This window comes from Neolamprologus multifasciatus, chromosome 23 (genome assembly GCF_963576455.1).
Source record: "Neolamprologus multifasciatus chromosome 23, fNeoMul1.2, whole genome shotgun sequence".
In the NCBI taxonomy this organism is placed as follows: Eukaryota; Metazoa; Chordata; class Actinopteri; order Cichliformes; family Cichlidae; genus Neolamprologus; species Neolamprologus multifasciatus.
The window spans coordinates 24,413,443-24,430,794 of record NC_140460.1 but is presented as its reverse complement, the minus strand read 5'-3'; the positions used below and the strand labels follow the sequence as shown (position 1 = coordinate 24,430,794).

Genomic DNA, 17,352 nt, shown 5'->3' with positions numbered 1-17,352 from the left:
TGCATCTTGCACAGTTCAGAGTAATCCTCATACAGCTGTGGTCAGAAGGTTACGTTCACCTATCGTGGGCATTAATGTCATGGTGATTTGGGGTTTTGGTTGAATCATTTCAATTTAAATAAAAACAAACAAGAAATGAGTGAATAAGTTTGAATTTATTTTAGATTGGATGGCGTGTTTAGGTGCTCAACTGGGAGTGTTTAGGGAAGCCATATGTTGACTGTTGTTGTGTGTTTGCACATATCACATGTTTAAAACACTCCTTCCATTCCTTGTTCATATGTTTGTTTGTTGTTTGTTTGTTTTTTTGTTTTTTATGGTCTGTCTCTGGTTTTATATCTGTGAGATTATTCTGGTTTTGTTTGCTCGGATAAAAGAGATGTTGACAAAGTTTAACTTTGAGGATTTTATTTGCAGTTGAAAAAAGCTTATACATTGGAACATATGTTACTGCAATACTCACCATGTCGAAATGTTAAAGAGCAGTAACGTGGTGAAGTGAAGTAATGTGAAATGTTGAATACAAATACGGTTAGCAGTTTTTGTTCAACCTGAATAGAGTTGGGTTTTATTGTGTCTGTAGCTTCTCTGAGCAGAAACTGGTGTGAAAACGTTTCCAGGTTTCCTCTCTTTGTTGTTATCAAACCGAGCAGAGAAGTCGGTGGTGGCACAGATATTCCAGCTGTTTATTTTCCCTTTAAAAAAAGTGAAAAGAAGGAAACTTGGCTCTTCCTGTTGCTTATGACGATTACAACTCAGAGGGGAAGTGTTGTAATTGTGCCCTATATGTTTTTTAGTTCACTCAGTAGATTATTCACTTGTGTTTTGATCTCTGGCACAAAAAGGCTTCCCTTCTTTTTCTTTTACTGTATACTTTTTGAGAAAGTAAACAGTAAGTCACAAATTACTGTGTTCCCAAGTTGCTTTTCCAAGGTCTTGTAGAACAAATCAGGTTGAACATATCCAGGATATCTTATCCTAAGGCGTAACATGAAAGGTGTTTGGGTTCATAAGGTTAACCCAGCGTTTCCCAATCTAGCTTGGAGCGTGTTCACATTAAAGAGGCGGAGCTTGCAGCATCTGGCTAATCAGAAACATGAGCAGGACTATCAGCAGCAGAGTGGCCAATTTTTAAAAAGAACATCAAACAATATAATATGGAATAATAAACTGTGGACTCTATCAGCTTATATACAACAGAGTATTATGTGGCTGTGATGTGCTCAGTGAAGGTGTTCCTGCAGCATTAGCTTGCTAAAACCTGCTCTTATTAACTTCTATTTCCTGTCCTGCAGATAAACCACACAACCCCATGGTTAATGCTGGTGCTATTGTCTGCACCTCCCTCATTAAGGTAAGCTTTTATTCTACATATATTCACTGTGGAAGCAAATGTTCAATCACAACCCTGTAAATTTGATTTGAGGCTCCTGTGATTTTTGCTTCTTTATCATTTTATAAACCCACATATGTAGATTTATATATGTTTTACTCCCTTAAAGATGATTTTTCTGGATGTCTGACTGGAGCAGGGAGTAAAATAGTTGGAGAGAAATTGAATGGAATAAAATTATAATCGTGTGCAGAACGTGTTTCCGCCAGATTAGTGTATACAGGGAGATTAAGGTTATAGATAATCATGCTGAAAGGGGATTTGGTTGAAAGCGGCATCGCTCGGAGATCCTGCGCACACACACTCCACAGAGTGGGTGGAGCTGGAGAGCAGCTTCCTCCAGGCAGGTCAGCTCCACCACATTTAATCAGAGAACTGTTCTATTACCCGAGTGTTTCATTAAATATCCTCCTCTGACCTGCGTACAGACGCACAGGGAGCTGGGGTGAATACAAGAGCACCACCTGCTGATTGAATCAAAATTAAAAACTCCTTCCTCATTTGGCCGGTGAGGATGAGTCCAGGAGGGCTTTTTAGAGAGGAGTTTAATTACATTCAATAAGAGAGAGATGGAACGCAAAATCAAACAAGTTGGAAAATCTTCTGGCAAATCCTGGAAGTGAACATGTTGGAGTGCTTGTAGGAAACAGCATTGCATACTTTATTTTTCCCAAAAGCTGGAAAATGGTTAAAGCAGCCAAAAATGTCTAGCTTACTAAAATAAATACAGTATTGCAACAAAATGTCTGAAAAGGTGAAGAAGTATTTCCATTACATAGAAAATAGAAATAGACTGAGTGAGGCTACTAACAGTGCAGTGGTTTATAAATTAGCAGGTCAAAACTGAGCAAATGTGATGAGGGAGATACAGGGTAAGGGCAAGTTTTATGCATGTTTATCTCCAGAAACAGTACAGCTATTCAGATCAAGGACAGGCAGCTGAGTGAGAACACATCTGAGGTCAAACTCCTCAAACTGTAATAGCTGACTTGCAGGATAACACAGCAGCCTTTGTTACCATCAGATTTTGACCCAACACTGTGGAAAAGCGTTTGTCCTGTTCCTGATTATCTATTTTTTTGTATGTTTGTCACACGCAAATGTTTTAGATCATCAAACAAATTTAAATGTTAACCAAAGATGACACAATTAAACACAAAATGCAGTTTTTAAATGAAGATGTTTGTTATTAAGGGGGGTAAAATGTGAAAACCTGATTGCCCTCTAAACCTGGTGCTGAGTAACAACTCTAAATGTGCCAAAGCTCCTATTTCTGCCAGCTCTGCAAGGCCCCAGATACAATATTAAAGTAAAGGGAAGAAGGCACTTGTAGGCAGAAAAGTGTTTCCACTGATGGTTGTATTTTTAACATTTCAGTATGTTACGTCCCAGATCTGATACTAGAGGGAAGTAAAAAGAAAACTACATGAAAGTGAGTTTGTGATGTTGCAGAGCTCTACGTGCCGACTGCTGAGAAGAAACGCCGATACTCTTGTGTTCTCTGCAGTTTTTATTTTTGAGATGCAGAGATATGACTTACAAACTCAAAACACGGCAAACTCCTCAACTAGCTGTAAGAAGAAAATTTGCTGCCCATAACACCGAATACAAAAATCTTTAATCTGTACCCTGACAGCAAGAACCCGCCCAGAACTCCCCCTTATCCTAAAAGAGCAAAATCACAACAGTTTTCAGCCTCAGACTTGTTAGAGAAGAGCAAAAAAATGCACAATTAACTCAACGAAAGGAAAATAAAGCCGCTGTGCTTTCCACTATCGTACCGTCTCTTTTCATAAAGGTTTGTTTGAAAAGATTTCCATAAACTAACACTGCTTCATCATTTGTTTAAAAACAGCAGCACAACTCCAAAATGATGATAACACATCTACTGGACTGTGAAATGTAGACGATTTAGGGAAAGGATTATATTACATGAGGGTTAGTAATTCTTTGTGTCCATCATTATGCTTTTATATTGAAAAGGTCCTTATGAGTCACACTGTGGGTGGTTTACTCTCGAGGGAGGAAGGATTTAGGATTCATCTACAGGAATCCACAGAAAAGGAAAATGATATCTATAAAAAAAAAGACGTTTTTTAAGTTTGTCATTTCGTTATGACCCAGTTATTTAATAGTTTTAAGTGTGAGAGAGGTCAGCTATTCTATTCCTGATTTCCTTATCCAAATCTCCTCCCTCCAACACTATAAACAGCCCAGCTTTCCATCCTTAAAAAGAAACATTTTATGTTGGTAATGTTATGATGAATCATCCCGTGTATCTCTTTTGGTAGAAACATTGTATGAAGATGATTGTTGCAAATTAATATCCAGCTGAGTGGACATAATGTATGTCATCAGCAGAGGAAAAAGGTGAACTTTTCAGCTTCTGATAATCATTCCCACAAGATGTAAAATCAGCTTTCTTGAGTCCCAGCCAATCACTGTTTAAATCACTTTAAACGCTCTCCTTTGTGATGTACCTTTTCAAGACTCGTTGTGTGGTTTTATGTGTTGTTGCATATTTTACAGCATTAGGATCTTTGGGAAATTATGACCACACAGCCTCAGGTCAATGACGTTGGTAATTTTTCCTTTTTAATTATTTTTTTCCCTTATTTGATCTGGATTTGTGAGAAGCTTTAGCCTCCACATGGCTGTCTATGAATGTTTTAATGTTGCTTTTTATACTTTTCCACCTGCATTTCCCCTCCCCCCTCAAAAAAACCAAACTGTTTATACACCTGGATTATAAACAGTGCAGTTCTGGCACAAACACTGGTTTTATATCATACTCCATTCTTCTCTGGAGAGGGAGCTCTTTTTTTGTGCATATGTTTCTTTTCAAGCAATTTGTTTGTCTTTAGTAATCGTATGAAAGAATAAGTCGTGTTAGTGGTGATGCTCGTAAATTCATGGGGATGTTTTGCTGTCTTTATTCAAAAGTGTGGTCCGTCAGTTTGAGAAACTTTTCTGGCGGCAGATTAAGAGCTCCATCATATGTTAGAGAAAAGTAGGAAGAGTCACACACTGATTAGTCATAATATATTCATTAAAACATCCGTTTTAATTCTCTGAGAGTGATGATTTGTCATGAGCAACAAGGACAATATAACTCCAGACTGAGTTATGTTTTCGCAGCCATCTCCAGAGTGCCTAACTGGATTTATTTATTTATTTTTATCACTTGTTTATTTACAGAAGCAATCATTTGTTCACGATGTCAGAGAGTTAGGGATTGGTAGGCACTAGTGGTGCAACGGATCACTGTTGATCCGTAATCCGAACCGATCCCACTCCACGGTTCGGCACGCACGTGATCCAAAGATTCGAAAAAGAATAAAAAAAGTATGTGTATGGTGCGCGTGGTCAGTCTGTCAAGCCATAGTTATGGCCAGCGCTAGCGGTCCAGGTGGAGGAGCAGAGGAGTTTGCGGCGTTTAAGCAGCCCTATTGGGGTGTTTAGCTGCAGATGTGAGGCCGTATTCCGTTGTGCAAAACAAGGGGTTTAAACTATGATGAACGTGCTTGAGCCACGCTATGATATCCTGTTGCACATCCACTTCAGTGACAAGATCGTTCCAAGCATGTATGCGCAGGAAAAGTCTAAAGTTATGGCAGAACTGTCCCAGGCGTCTTCTGTTGCCCTAACTACAAATGGGTGGATCTCCACAGCAACGGAAAGCTTCGTGAGCTTAATTTGTTTTTATATAATTGCGTGGAATGAGTCTTGAGTTGAATGTTTTTTAATAGGAAAAAAATACTTAAATAAGTAAATGCCGAGTTAAATTTGTCTTTTTGTTTTTTGTTTTTTTTTTTGCTGATCCTAAAATTGAGCCGATCCGTGACTTAAAACCATGATCCGATCCGAACCGTAAGATTTTGGATCCGTTGCACCACTAGTAGGCACTGGACTGAACTTCTGTAGATCTATTGTTTTGCATCTGTAATTAACACGAGGGCTTTCAGTGCCTCATATAATAATATTTAACCTTATACAGTCATATTTAGAGTAATGCACTGAGGAGGACAACACTGTCTTCCTAGAAATAGGGGATCAGGACCCCCAGGTCCCACCTTTGATTTTCACCTATGGTCACAGCAGATTCATCACTTTGGGAAAGCAAAATGACAGAGTAAAGGTTGAAGCTGGAGCCCAGAAAAACTCTGCAGGCAGCAGTAATTATAAATATCTGAGGTGCAGTTTAAAAGTAGAGCAGCAGCTTTCAGGGAGACTGTTACATGATCTGAAAATGAGAATTCATGCTCAGGCTGTTGAATAAAGGCAGTAATGTTCCCCGTGCTTCAGGCTTTGTTATTCTTGTCACATTTGGCCAAACTTTTGGTTTTTGTTTGATTTAAATTGAAGGAGGTGAGTTCACACTGCGAACCACATGACTGAGTCTGTTATCTGAGAGATAACGGTCACTCACTCCATCTACTTTTGCTGTATTATAGTAATAATGATGAAGTTCTGCAGTGTTTAGTAAAGTTTTAAATTTGGTTCTTATTTATAGGTTTAAATACATTAGTGCTCCGTAACTTGATCTGGATCAACTGTATAAATATTTCTGGAAATGTTTATAATTTTACTGTAATAATAAAAAATGTAGGGAAACATGATTTAATGAAAGGACTCAAATAGAATCGAGTAGAGTTGAAACAATTTAAATGACATTAGGTGTAAAATAAGTAAGATTTCATTCTACATCAACATCTGTATTTGTCAGTTATCGTAATTATCAATAAAATCTGTAAACAGGTAAGACAAAGAAATGTTAGCCTCAGAAAAGCTGAAGCAACTGTTGGGCTTAAAATACAGTGGCTCCTACATTTCCCACAATGCACCAGAAGTTTTCTTTGACTTTGACCTGTAAACCGGAGCCTTTAACCCTTAACCCCTTATTTTAGGGACTAAAATGACCAAGGAGTGAAATGATATTTTATAAAGCAGACGTCTTTAAAATGACTCTGCTGTTGTTTCTCATACTTCAATCCAAGTAGAAGAAAAACTTAAATGATACAAACATACTGTGATACATAATTCATTCAAAAATACCTCAACAAACCAAATCTAGATGATCTGGTGACTCTGTAATACTCTGAGATCAACACAAACTGTAATGAAGTCTTCTTTACAAACATCTGGTTTGTAGAGATTCAGTGATTGGAAGTGAAAAGAAATGCAAAGAAAGGCTTCAGTGTTAAAGAAACGTAATATTTCACACAATTCCCCATCGTCCAAGCCACACCAACGCACCAGTTACTGTAAATGACTACAGAAAGCTGTAGAAGAAGCAGATTGATAAATATGAACTTAATTTTGTGGCTCGCAGTGTGATTGCACCTTAAAGTCCAATCACGTAACCATACAGTAAACACGCCTGTAGTAATCAGTAGCTGTGCTCTTAAGTCACTTATGAACCTTTTATTTAATTCTCTATTCAAAAAAGCAGAAGCCCCAGAGTGGATTTAACAATTTTCGTTCACCTCCTCCATCTCCAGCTAGTCTCCCACCCCTAATCTTAATTCATCTGACGTCATGCCTGAATGGCCTTTTTAACTGGTCACATGAGTAGTGATGTAAACCTGCACTGTTTTCCTGCCGTAGCTTAATTTCATAGAGACGTGGATCATACGTGATAGTGCTAATGTCGTCACACGGGTGACTGTTGTTCATGCTTTTATTACTGCAGTTTTTGTTTTATGAATCTTTTGATTGGTTCTGTTTGTGTTACAGCAAGGGGCAAGCAACGCTGAGAAATTTGATTATGTGAGTACTATTGGGAAGATTTATTGAATATTTAAATATTGACTGAAGGAGAAGTTTCCAAACTGAAGAAAAAAATGTCAGGCTACATTATTCTTGGAATTATACCTTTTTCTTCAACACTTACACTTTAAAATTGTTTTTATTCTCAAAAATTTGATTCTAATTGTGAATATTTCTACTTTATTTTCAATTTTATTCTTGAAATTTTAGCTTCATACTCGAAATTTCATTGACATTTGTCAAATTTGAATTGTATTTTTATATATTGTAGTTTTATACGACATTATTCATTAAACATTTTATTTAATTAACTTTTCTGTTGTCTTTAGTCTTGACATAGTTTTTACTTTATTCATAACGTTTTTACTTTGTAGTCTCAAAAGTTTGGTTTAAATCTTAATATTTAATATTCTTAATATTTCGACTATTTAAAATTATAATTATTATTATTTTTTGAATACTTTGACTATCCCTTTGTCTTTAAAATGTAATCTTTAAACTGTAAAGGATGATTTTATTGTGAAAGTTTTACTTTTTTAAGTATTATTTTAGTTGTAGAATTTCAGTATTATATTCCAAATTGCAATATTTTGGTTAAAATTTAGATTTAAGTTTATGATTTTGTACTAAAATGATAAGTTTATTTTGGATATTTTAATTTTATTGTTGTAATTTCATGTATAACTGATGAAGTTACAACAATGATTTTCTACCCAAATTTGTATATTTGTTTTCTTAAATCGAGTAAGTGTTAATGCCAGAAATTGTGACTTATTTGTAGAAGTTTCAGTTTTATTCTTTCAATTTTAACTTTACTTTTTACAAAAATGTCAGCTTCTCTGCATTATCATTATTATTTATTTATTTATATGTATGCTCAGTGTCCTTGAGCCTTCTTCGTAGTCTTGTGTTTGTGTCGTGTGTTTACTCTGAATCTGCTCTTCTGCTCTGCAGGTCATGAACTTCATGAACAAGCTGGCAGGAAATGAGTATGTGGGCTTCAGCAATGCCACGTGAGTGCAGCCGAGTTAGAAATAAAACAGATTTTCCGTGTTTAGATGAAATGAAGCACTTTAATGTCTTTGACAGATTTCTTGTTTACAAAACAGTTCTGCATTTCTGAGGTGAATCTCAGGTCTCGCAGCAACTTCCTGGTTCAGTTTGAGTTCATGTAACAGGATCTGAGTCGCATCATGAAATAAACCTCTCTCTTCTCTCTGTGTGGCTCAGTTTCCAGTCAGAGCGTGAGTCTGGAGACAGAAACTTTGCCATTGGCTACTACCTGAAGGAGAAGAAGGTGAGATTAGATGCTGCCGACAACTGAGCCGGGATTTTTTTGTTTAAAAGGAAGTTTTTCTTCCTTTTGTGAACACACTATATTTGTGATTTCATTCTTAGCTTTTGTATTTTGAATTTTATTTTTGGTATTTCTGCATAAATGTTAGGATTTCTGTTCCAGTAATTAATCAGTTTATCACATTATCACCTGGTTTATCCTTTGATGTCTCTTGGTTTTCCTCTTTTCTGTTTGAAGAAAAGCAGCAGGTGTGTTACGAGTTTCCATTTTAAAGTGTTTTTATCTTTAACAGTGTTTTCCAGAGGGGACGGACATGACGTCCATCCTGGACTTCTACTTCCAGGTGACTAGAGCTCATCCCGATGCAGTGGAATCACTAATGGGACAGGATTTTTGTTTGTCATTGTGATCCAATCATTCACGAATCTTTGTTTTTCAATCAGTTGTGCTCCATCGAGGTGACCTGTGAGAGTGCCAGCGTTATGGCGGCAACTCTGGCCAACGGCGGTTTCTGTCCAATCACGGGCGAGCGTGTGCTGAGCCCTGAGTCTGTGCGAAACACCCTGAGTCTGATGCACTCCTGCGGCATGTATGACTTCTCGGGACAGTTCGCTTTTCACGTCAGTATCTCCTTGTCCTGATCTCATGTTCAACCTGCTACCATCTCCCTGTTTTCCCGTTTTGCACCAGAACTTTAAAAATCTGCACATTCTGTCCTTATCTTGTCATTAAAAAGGCTATTTAATTTTACTTACATTAACTTTACAATTTTCCCCAAACTGCACACAATTGCAGGGTTTCTAATAACTTAGACAATTGAAAATACAGTGCTCTGCTACTGGAAAAAGTTATAAATAATAAACAAAAATAGCAGGTTTACTTACGTCAGTATGTTTATAACTTCACCAGTTAACCGTTTTCTCTTTTTCACTCATCTCCATAATTTTCCTCATAAGTGCTTTGATCTGTTGCTCATACCGAGGCTTGTAGTTAGCAAGCCTGAAAGGAACCATTTCATAATCAGACATGCATGAGGCTGATCTCCGGTCAGGGCCCAGAACGCTGCTGGTTCTGCTGATTCTGTCCGTCTCTAATTTTATGTTTTTCAAAACAAGACGAACAGCAAGCGATGGATGCTAACCAACAATATTTACAACTTGTAATAATTACAAGAAAAACTCTTTTTATTCTTTTAAACGTTCTGGACTAAATTGAAATAAAGTAATGAAGAAATAGACACTAAATCCGACTGTGTGTTTGCTTTCAGGCTCGGGAGTATTCAGGAATTTTTATGTCTTAAAATTTACCTTTGAGCCTATCGAAGGTGGCGCCTTTGTGTTGCTTTAATCAATAAATAAGACTTTCCTGTCATTTCAGGCCTTACGTAACTTATGTTACCTGTAATGTTTTTTTTGGGGGGGGGGGGGGGGGGGGGGGGGGGGGGGGGGGGGGGGGGGGGGGGGGGGGGGGGGGGGGGGGGGGGGGGGGGGGGGGGGGGGGGGGGGGGGGGGGGGGGGGGGGGGGGGGGGGGGGGGGGGGGGGGGGGGGGGGGGGGGGGGGGGGGGGGGGGGGGGGGGGGGGGGGGGGGGGGGGGGGGGGGGGGGGGGGGTTTTGGGATCTGTTGGTTACTTAAGAAAGATGTGAGCCACACTTTTAACAGGTAATCTCACATTGCACATTCTCTCTTTCTGCCTCAGGTTGGTCTGCCGGCTAAATCGGGTGTGGCTGGCGGGATCCTGCTGGTCGTTCCCAACGTGATGGGCATCATGTGTTGGTCTCCTCCGCTCGACAAGCTGGGTAACAGCGTCAGAGGCATCCAGTTCTGCACGGTAACGTCATCTTTAAAGTCATTTCCTGGACTATGCTTGAGTAGCTTTGCATGATTCAAAGTTCAAAATAATCCTTTATCTCCTTTACCTCACCCTAAGATACTTTTATTATTCTTTTTTAATAGTTGGGTCATGTTTTCTCCTTTTAGGATTTGGTTTCCCTGTGTAACTTCCACAACTACGACAACCTGAGGCACTTTGCAAAGAAGCTGGATCCTCGCAGGGAGGGAGGAGACCAGAGGGTGAGCGCCAGCACCATCAGCCTTCATCCTTCTCCGTTTTCACAACCTCGACTATTTTGACCTTTACACGCTGTAAACGTCCTTCTGCTGGAGTGCAGTGTTAAAATCCTGAATGTTTGATGCATATTTTGAGCCATAAAGGCTGCTGTTAGCTTGTGTGTTATGATCTTCTTCACAGTGAGTAATGTCTGAGTTACATTACTTTGGGGTTCAGATTGAAAAAGACTGATCAGAAATCACCAGACATCACTACCCAGACTGCACTGCAACATAACTAACATAAGTGGAAGTTCCTTTTAACGCACCAACAGAGATCATTAATGTAATTATTTTGATTATTTTCTACAGTTTAGAGCAGTTTGTGTTGATTTTGACTCTAAGTGTCACCAAAAAGGCAGATCACCCTCCTTGTTTGTGGAAGCTTAATCCACAGCGCCATCTACTGGAAGATTACTGCATCAGATGTGTTATTTTCCAGCTTTACACAACCTGATCATTGGTGTCTTTCACTGTACATTAAATCACATGTAAAACAACAAATATTAGTTTTTTCAGTTCTACCATATTTCAGAAACACAGTAACACTAAGCTATGATGCGTTATTATAACATCACTCTGCTTTGTTTTCTCGTGTTTCAGGTGAAGTCTGTGATCAACCTGCTGTTTGCTGCTTACACAGGAGACGTGTCAGCTCTCAGGAGGTACGCCAGCTCTCAGGTTTAGTGTCAGTAACACTCAGGACCGTTGGACAGCACGGAGACATTCATTTGATTTTAATTTCAAATATGATTTTTGGCATTCAGCGATTAGAAAACAGAAGAACCAGGATAAACTTCTGGATTCATTCATTTTTCCACCACACACAGATAACAGGCAGGTACACAAACCTCCGTGTAGACTTGAGCGCTCACCATCTGATGACAGCATCTATATCACTTGGGCCCAGGAACACCAATTGGATTATTTGACTTGTTGGTTTGGAATACAAAAATTGCACTAAAATTTGGCACCAATTTAAATCAGCAGGGTCCTGCTCTCATCTTTACATTCTGCTACATTCCTGTAAGTTAATATTTCTAAATTAATCTTTGCAGGCTAATAATTAGGGATGGGTATCGTTTAGGTTTTATCCGATACCGGTGCCAAACCGGTACTTTTGAAACGGTGCCGGTGCTTAAACGGTGCTCAAACCGGTGCTTAAAGAATGGAGAACACAAGCTTTGTCCAAAAACCTCTCATGTTCAGCTGTTTTTTTGTAAAAAGATAACAATGTTAGCCTTTTCTGCAGCTATAGGGCATATATGGTATCACTCTTGGCTGGAAGCAGTGCTTAAACAATGGAAAAAACACAAATTTGTCCAAAAACCTCATGTTTAACTGTTTCCCACTTTTTCTTTGGTCATTTTAGCCTTTTTGGCCAGGGTGAAGGGAGTATCTGCCATCAAACAAGAAGACAGCCGCATGTAGCTATGATGATGTTTGCTAGTTCACCTTACATGCATTAATGTAATAACGTGGTTAGCCTACTCAACGTAAATTAAACACGAACAACATTAAGCTACTCACGCAGAGAAGAACGGCTGCTGCTGCCATCATCATCCTCATCATTTCTGCTACACTGGCAGGGCTAGGGGCCAGGACTCTACTCTTCAGCTTTTTGGGGGATGTTGCTAACTCTGGGTCCGATAACAGGCACCACACCTGCAGTAGATGCGCTCGGTGTGAGGTCTCGCAGCAAGCTATCAAATACGGCGCATTTCTCGGCTTTTAAAAAAAGACGCTATGCGTCGCCAGGTGTTTCATCGGATTTCAGGTGTTACCTCCTTTCCACAGTATCAGCTTAAAGCACTTGTTGCAGGCTGCTGAGTTTGCATCTTTTGCTGTGAAGTACAGCAAGACTTTTGACCGCTTCGTCTTGGACATTTTTAATCTGTAGCTCTGCTCTAAAAGAACGTACGTACCTGGACCCGCCTACTATCCCCGGAAACGTAAAATGATTGGCTACAATTCGAAGTGTATCACATCTCAGGAAAAAAAAGCACCGAAATAAAGCACCGAAATGTGCGCTGCTTTTCGGTCTGGTTACTACCGCTTATGTCAGAACCGGTGCCATCATGGCACCGGACACCGGTACCCATCCCTACTAATAATATAAAGTCTTTCATTCCATTCATTGTGCTCCCATGATGGATGTGAATAAAACTACTCGACGATTCCTCTTTTTCTGCTGTGATGTTCTGCAAACACTGCAGGATTTTGACACTTTGGAGGGGGATAATGTATCTTTAGTAAACTGATAATTTTCCTGAAACTAGCGAATCATGTTTACTGCATAGTTGTCTATGGCCAAGTGGAAAGTGATTGGTTGATTTCAGTCTATTTCAGTTGAGAGCTGGATGGATACAGCCTCGCTTTTATGGGACACCTGAACCGATGTTGAACAGTTCTAGTCTAGTCTTCAGGTTATTTACCTTCAGCACCATCGCAAAGAGCTTGAAACTTAAAGAAACCCACATGATTGAACCAAGTCCAAATTTAAAAACTAAATGCAGTCGCTCCTGGTTGTTTCCACATGGCTCTCACTCCTTCCTTCCTGCTTGGCTGTTCTGTCTTTGTGCAGGTTTGCGCTGTCCTCCATGGACATGGAGCAGAGGGACTACGACTCGAGGACAGCGCTGCATGTGGCCGCCGCTGAAGGTGAAATGCGTACAGTCAGGTTGTCGTCATGGCAATTACTCTGTTCAGTCAGCTGACCCGATGTTTGTGTGTTTCAGGACATGCTGAGGTGGTCCGCTTCCTGCTGGAGGCCTGCAAGGTCAACCCAGTTCCCAAAGACAGGTAACAGAGACCACACTTTACTTTAGTTATCTTTTTAATAAACAAATAAATACATGTAAAAAAAAAAAAACTTATCTAGATAGATAGAGATGGAGGGAATTTCTTTGAGCCAGATGTGTTAAATGAATGAGGTGGATTTGTGTTTAAAGTTCTTCGTGTCTGGTGCAGGTGGGGGAACACGCCAATGGATGAGGCCGTGCACTTCGGCCACCATGACGTCGTCACCATCCTCCGCGATTACCACAATCAGTACACCCATCAGGAAGGCAGCACGGCCAAGAAGAACGAAGAGAACCTGGACGGGATGCTGTGATAGAGAATGCGCTGCTCAGGCGTGTGAGGCCGGGCGCTTGCCTCCGCCGGCGAGGGGAAGAGATCAGGCGGTGCTTTAGACAAAAAACTGGAAAGATCGCAAGTAGACTCATCACTGAAATAACTGAAAACAAACCTTTACAGTATCTGTTAGCGCAGCGGCCGCCTCCCTCCGAGTGTAAATGCTCGTCATCATGTTCTCTTTAGGTGTCGTTGGGTTTTTGTATTGCGTGTGTGTACTCTGAGTGTGGAAGTACTCTTATTTTCCGTGTTTCAGCTTTTACGCTGACGGTTCTTTTTATTCTGAACATCAGCAACAGGAAGCAGCAGCAGTATAAAACCTTTGTTATCGAATGTAACTCCTCCCCCCCAAACACTTTTTGATGTGCGTTTGTGATAATCGATGTAAGATAAACTGTACATTACTGTAGTGTTTGTGTATATTAACCGAGGACGGCGAGTCTCTGTAAATAGGTGTAAAAATGTGTAGTCGATCGGTCTCGTGTGGTGATGGGTTCAGATTTGATGACAGTGTGTGTTTCAGTCAAACTTTTGGATAGTATTTGAACCATGAAATTATTATTCTTATTTTTTTTGGTAAGCAGCTTTTTAATGTGGCGACAGATGAGTTAAAAGATTTTTTGTTTTTATTGTTGTTGTTTTGCCACTAAAACTGGAATTTTCACCCTTCTTTTCTTTTATTTACTTTATTTCTGGTTTATTATTTTTGTAAAGTGGTAATAACGTAAAGCAAGCCAGCCAAAGTTCAGTTCGTACTTCGTCTCCTGACCATTGAAAGCGTTTCTGCATATCAGACGCGACACTGCCAGGGCTCCTGCAGGGAGAGTGAATGACTGTAAACATGCAAGAAAATGTTTTTCTTACACTTTGTCTTAGTTTAAAGAAGTCACAGCAGAAAATGGATGCACTCAGCAATGGACATATTTCAATACTTTTATTTTGAAAGTCTGTCTAGTGTATTTCAGTATGTGGCATAAACAGTGAGTTGATTGGTCCCTGTGAGTTGCTTTAAAGCAGCGGTCTCCAACCTTTTTTGCGCCATGGACCGGTTTATGCCCGACAATATTTTTCACGGACCGGCCTTTAATGTGTCGCGGATAAATACAACAAAATAAAACTAGTACCGGTACCGAAAAAAAGACGATTTATTCATAACACATGTGAAAAGACCCAGGAAAACCGAGTTAATGATCAAAACGATAACAAAATAATGCTGAAAACCGATAAAAACCCTGAAAACTATACATTTCACACCTGAGCCTCAACTCTCGCGGACCGGTACCAAACGACTCACGGACCGATACCGGTCCGAGGCCTGGGGGTTGGGGACCGCTGCTTTAAAGTAACTAAGGAGTACTGTGAAAGTTGCTACTACTACTCTTACTATTCTAGTTATTATCGCAAATCCTTTAGTGGCATTGTTTGAAAACAGAAAGCGTCACATTTTAATCAGTTTAAACATTTTAAGGTCTCGCTAATAGAGACCTAGAGACTTGTCGCTGAGTTGAAATTGGTTGCAAAGAACGTGTTGCTCTGATAGCCAGCAGGTTGCTGTGATCGCCTGTCGTTGGCATCGAAGATGCCGAACGGTCTGCAGAGGTCCGTTCTCAGTCTTCATAATTTCTCTACCACTCAGTGAGCAGTTGGCAAGTGTCAGACAAGTTGGAGTCTTCCATACAAACTGCACAAATGCAGCAGCCTGTTAGCCACTAAAGCGAGGTTTTTGCTACACTAGTCTTTGTAACCGACCTTAAAATTAATACGCATGTTTCCCTAGCAACCTGTACGTTCTCTAGGATTAAGATAACACAGAGCAACTCGACAGTTTCACCTTTTCTTTTGACTTCATATATCATCTATATATCTTATAGATGGTTCTTAATCTTTCTCCTCATTGAACTTCTTTTTAAAACTTTATTGGTAATTCTACCAGTGTCTGACGACAGCCTCTGTAGTTTCTAGGCACAAATTGTAAAATCCCCCCAAACAACATTTAAATGCAGTGTTATTTAAATGAAGAATTAAAAGAATCTGCTTGAGTACTTTTTTTTTTCTTTCCCGCTGTAGACATGAAAATTCCACATGTAAATCCTCGGATCTACATCTTAATTAATCCTGCATTTTAAGCTAGTTAAAGGTGGAATTAAAAACATCCAGCATTCGTTTAATAACCAGTGAACTGCTTCCTTTGTTGATCCTCTCATTTTCTGCTGTTCAAATTTAAAGACTTTTATTTTGGAGGAGCAGTCATACTTGAAAAGCAGATGTGTTTTTGTGTGTCTGAAGCACGTTTGACTGTTTTTACTTCTTTTTGAGCAAACAAACTGAACCAGACAGTCTGTAATGTAATCCACAACTTAGAAAATCCACAAAAACAGTTTTTGTTTTTCCTTAGGTTTGGATCAGTTCATCCAGTTTACATTTCAAATTAAAAAAGGAACTTAAAGGAAGCACAAAACACCAATATTTATGACACTAGTAGCAATAAGATGACGTGATTGTAGGATGAGGTGAACTGATCCAAATCAAAGTCCAAAGTATTCTGAATGTAACGTGTTTGGTGTTCTGTTTCTTCATGTGTATGTAAAGCTGCTGCAGCTCACTGAGCAACTGCAGGCAGCCCAGATATTTATTCACAGAATAAAAACATGGAAAAAACAGCTGGCTGTTTGAGTTTTATATGAATGATTTAGGAGGTTCCTTCACCGTCATGATGCTGGTTAAACCCACGACCATCTCCATCGTCACGTTTTAATATCTCTTTTCTCGTCTGAAAAGATGGCTCAGGCAATACAAGACCTACCACACGCCTTTTTCTTTATTCCACCTAAAAAAATGGGAAAACTTCAAGAGCATTTCAGTATTTCTTTTCCTTGATAACTCAATGGGTTTTTACTTCCTTTCACAGCAGGTGAAGGCTTGGTCAGATGAAAAGCAGACCAACCCTTTTGTGCTTCACTTTTCAAGTCTCTAAAAGTCACTGACAGACCCGAGGTTGAACCCACAGCCAGTGAAAGCTCAGAATAACCGACAAACAATGCGAATGACCGAAGACAACAAAAAGTGCTAAAACTCTGTAAATGTGTAAAGAAAAGAAAAAAGTACCTTTAATGTATATCCTGTCTCAGAGTGACGCTGAAAAACTAGTTCATGCATTTATTACTTCCAGGCTGGACTACTGCAATTCATTATTATCAGGATGTCCAAAAAACTCACTGAAAAGCCTTCAGTTAATCCAAAATGCTGCAGCAAGAGTACTGACAGGGACTAGAAAGAGAGAGCATATTTCTCCTGTTTTGGCTTCCCTTCATTGGCTTCCTGTTAAATCCAGAATTGAATTCAAAATCCTGCTCCTCACATACAAGGTCTTAAATAATCAGGCCCCATCTTATCTTAATGACCTTGTAGTACCATATCACCCTATTAGAGCACTTCGCTCTCGCTCTGCAGGCCTACTTGTTGTTCCTAGAGTATTTAAAAGTAGAATGGGAGGGAGAGCCTTCAGTTTTCAGGCCCCTCTTCTGTGGAACCAGCTTCCAGTTTGGATTCGGGAGACAGACACTATCTCTACTTTTAAGATTAGGCTTAAAACTTTCCTTTTTGCTAAAGCATATAGTTAGGGCTGGACCAGGTGACCCTGAATCCTCCCTT

At 39.6% G+C, this 17,352-nt stretch overlaps 1 protein-coding gene and 1 long non-coding RNA gene across 5 annotated transcripts in view; one reads left to right on the top strand and one right to left on the bottom strand.

The window, feature by feature from the left end:
* The window catches only part of LOC146491649 (glutaminase kidney isoform, mitochondrial), a 32,872-nt gene extending 16,511 nt beyond the window's left edge, over positions 1-16,361 (top strand). For 3 of the 4 annotated variants that reach the window (XM_085150748.1, XM_085150747.1, XM_085150749.1), the window contains exons 7-18: positions 1,296-1,354; positions 7,130-7,162; positions 8,117-8,175; positions 8,393-8,459; positions 8,752-8,802; positions 8,903-9,079; positions 10,157-10,288; positions 10,438-10,530; positions 11,170-11,231; positions 13,151-13,227; positions 13,305-13,368; positions 13,537-16,361. In XM_085150748.1, coding sequence (XP_085006874.1) covers positions 1,296-1,354; positions 7,130-7,162; positions 8,117-8,175; positions 8,393-8,459; positions 8,752-8,802; positions 8,903-9,079; positions 10,157-10,288; positions 10,438-10,530; positions 11,170-11,231; positions 13,151-13,227; positions 13,305-13,368; positions 13,537-13,681 — 1,019 coding nt within the window. In that variant the 3' untranslated portion in view covers positions 13,682-16,361. Of the gene's footprint in view, positions 1-1,295; positions 1,355-7,129; positions 7,163-8,116; positions 8,176-8,392; positions 8,460-8,751; positions 8,803-8,902; positions 9,080-10,156; positions 10,289-10,437; positions 10,531-11,169; positions 11,232-11,396; positions 11,522-13,150; positions 13,228-13,304; positions 13,369-13,536 lie in introns of those variants that run through there. The other variant, XM_085150750.1, reaches the window with a different exon arrangement.
* Positions 10,063-12,971, bottom strand: LOC146491650 (uncharacterized). The gene is made up of 2 exons (XR_014872296.1): positions 12,665-12,971; positions 10,063-11,616 (listed from the first exon to the last, which is right to left on the bottom strand). It is a non-coding gene; the product is annotated as an uncharacterized LOC146491650 (long non-coding RNA).
* Positions 16,362-17,352: the final 991 nt, after the last annotated feature.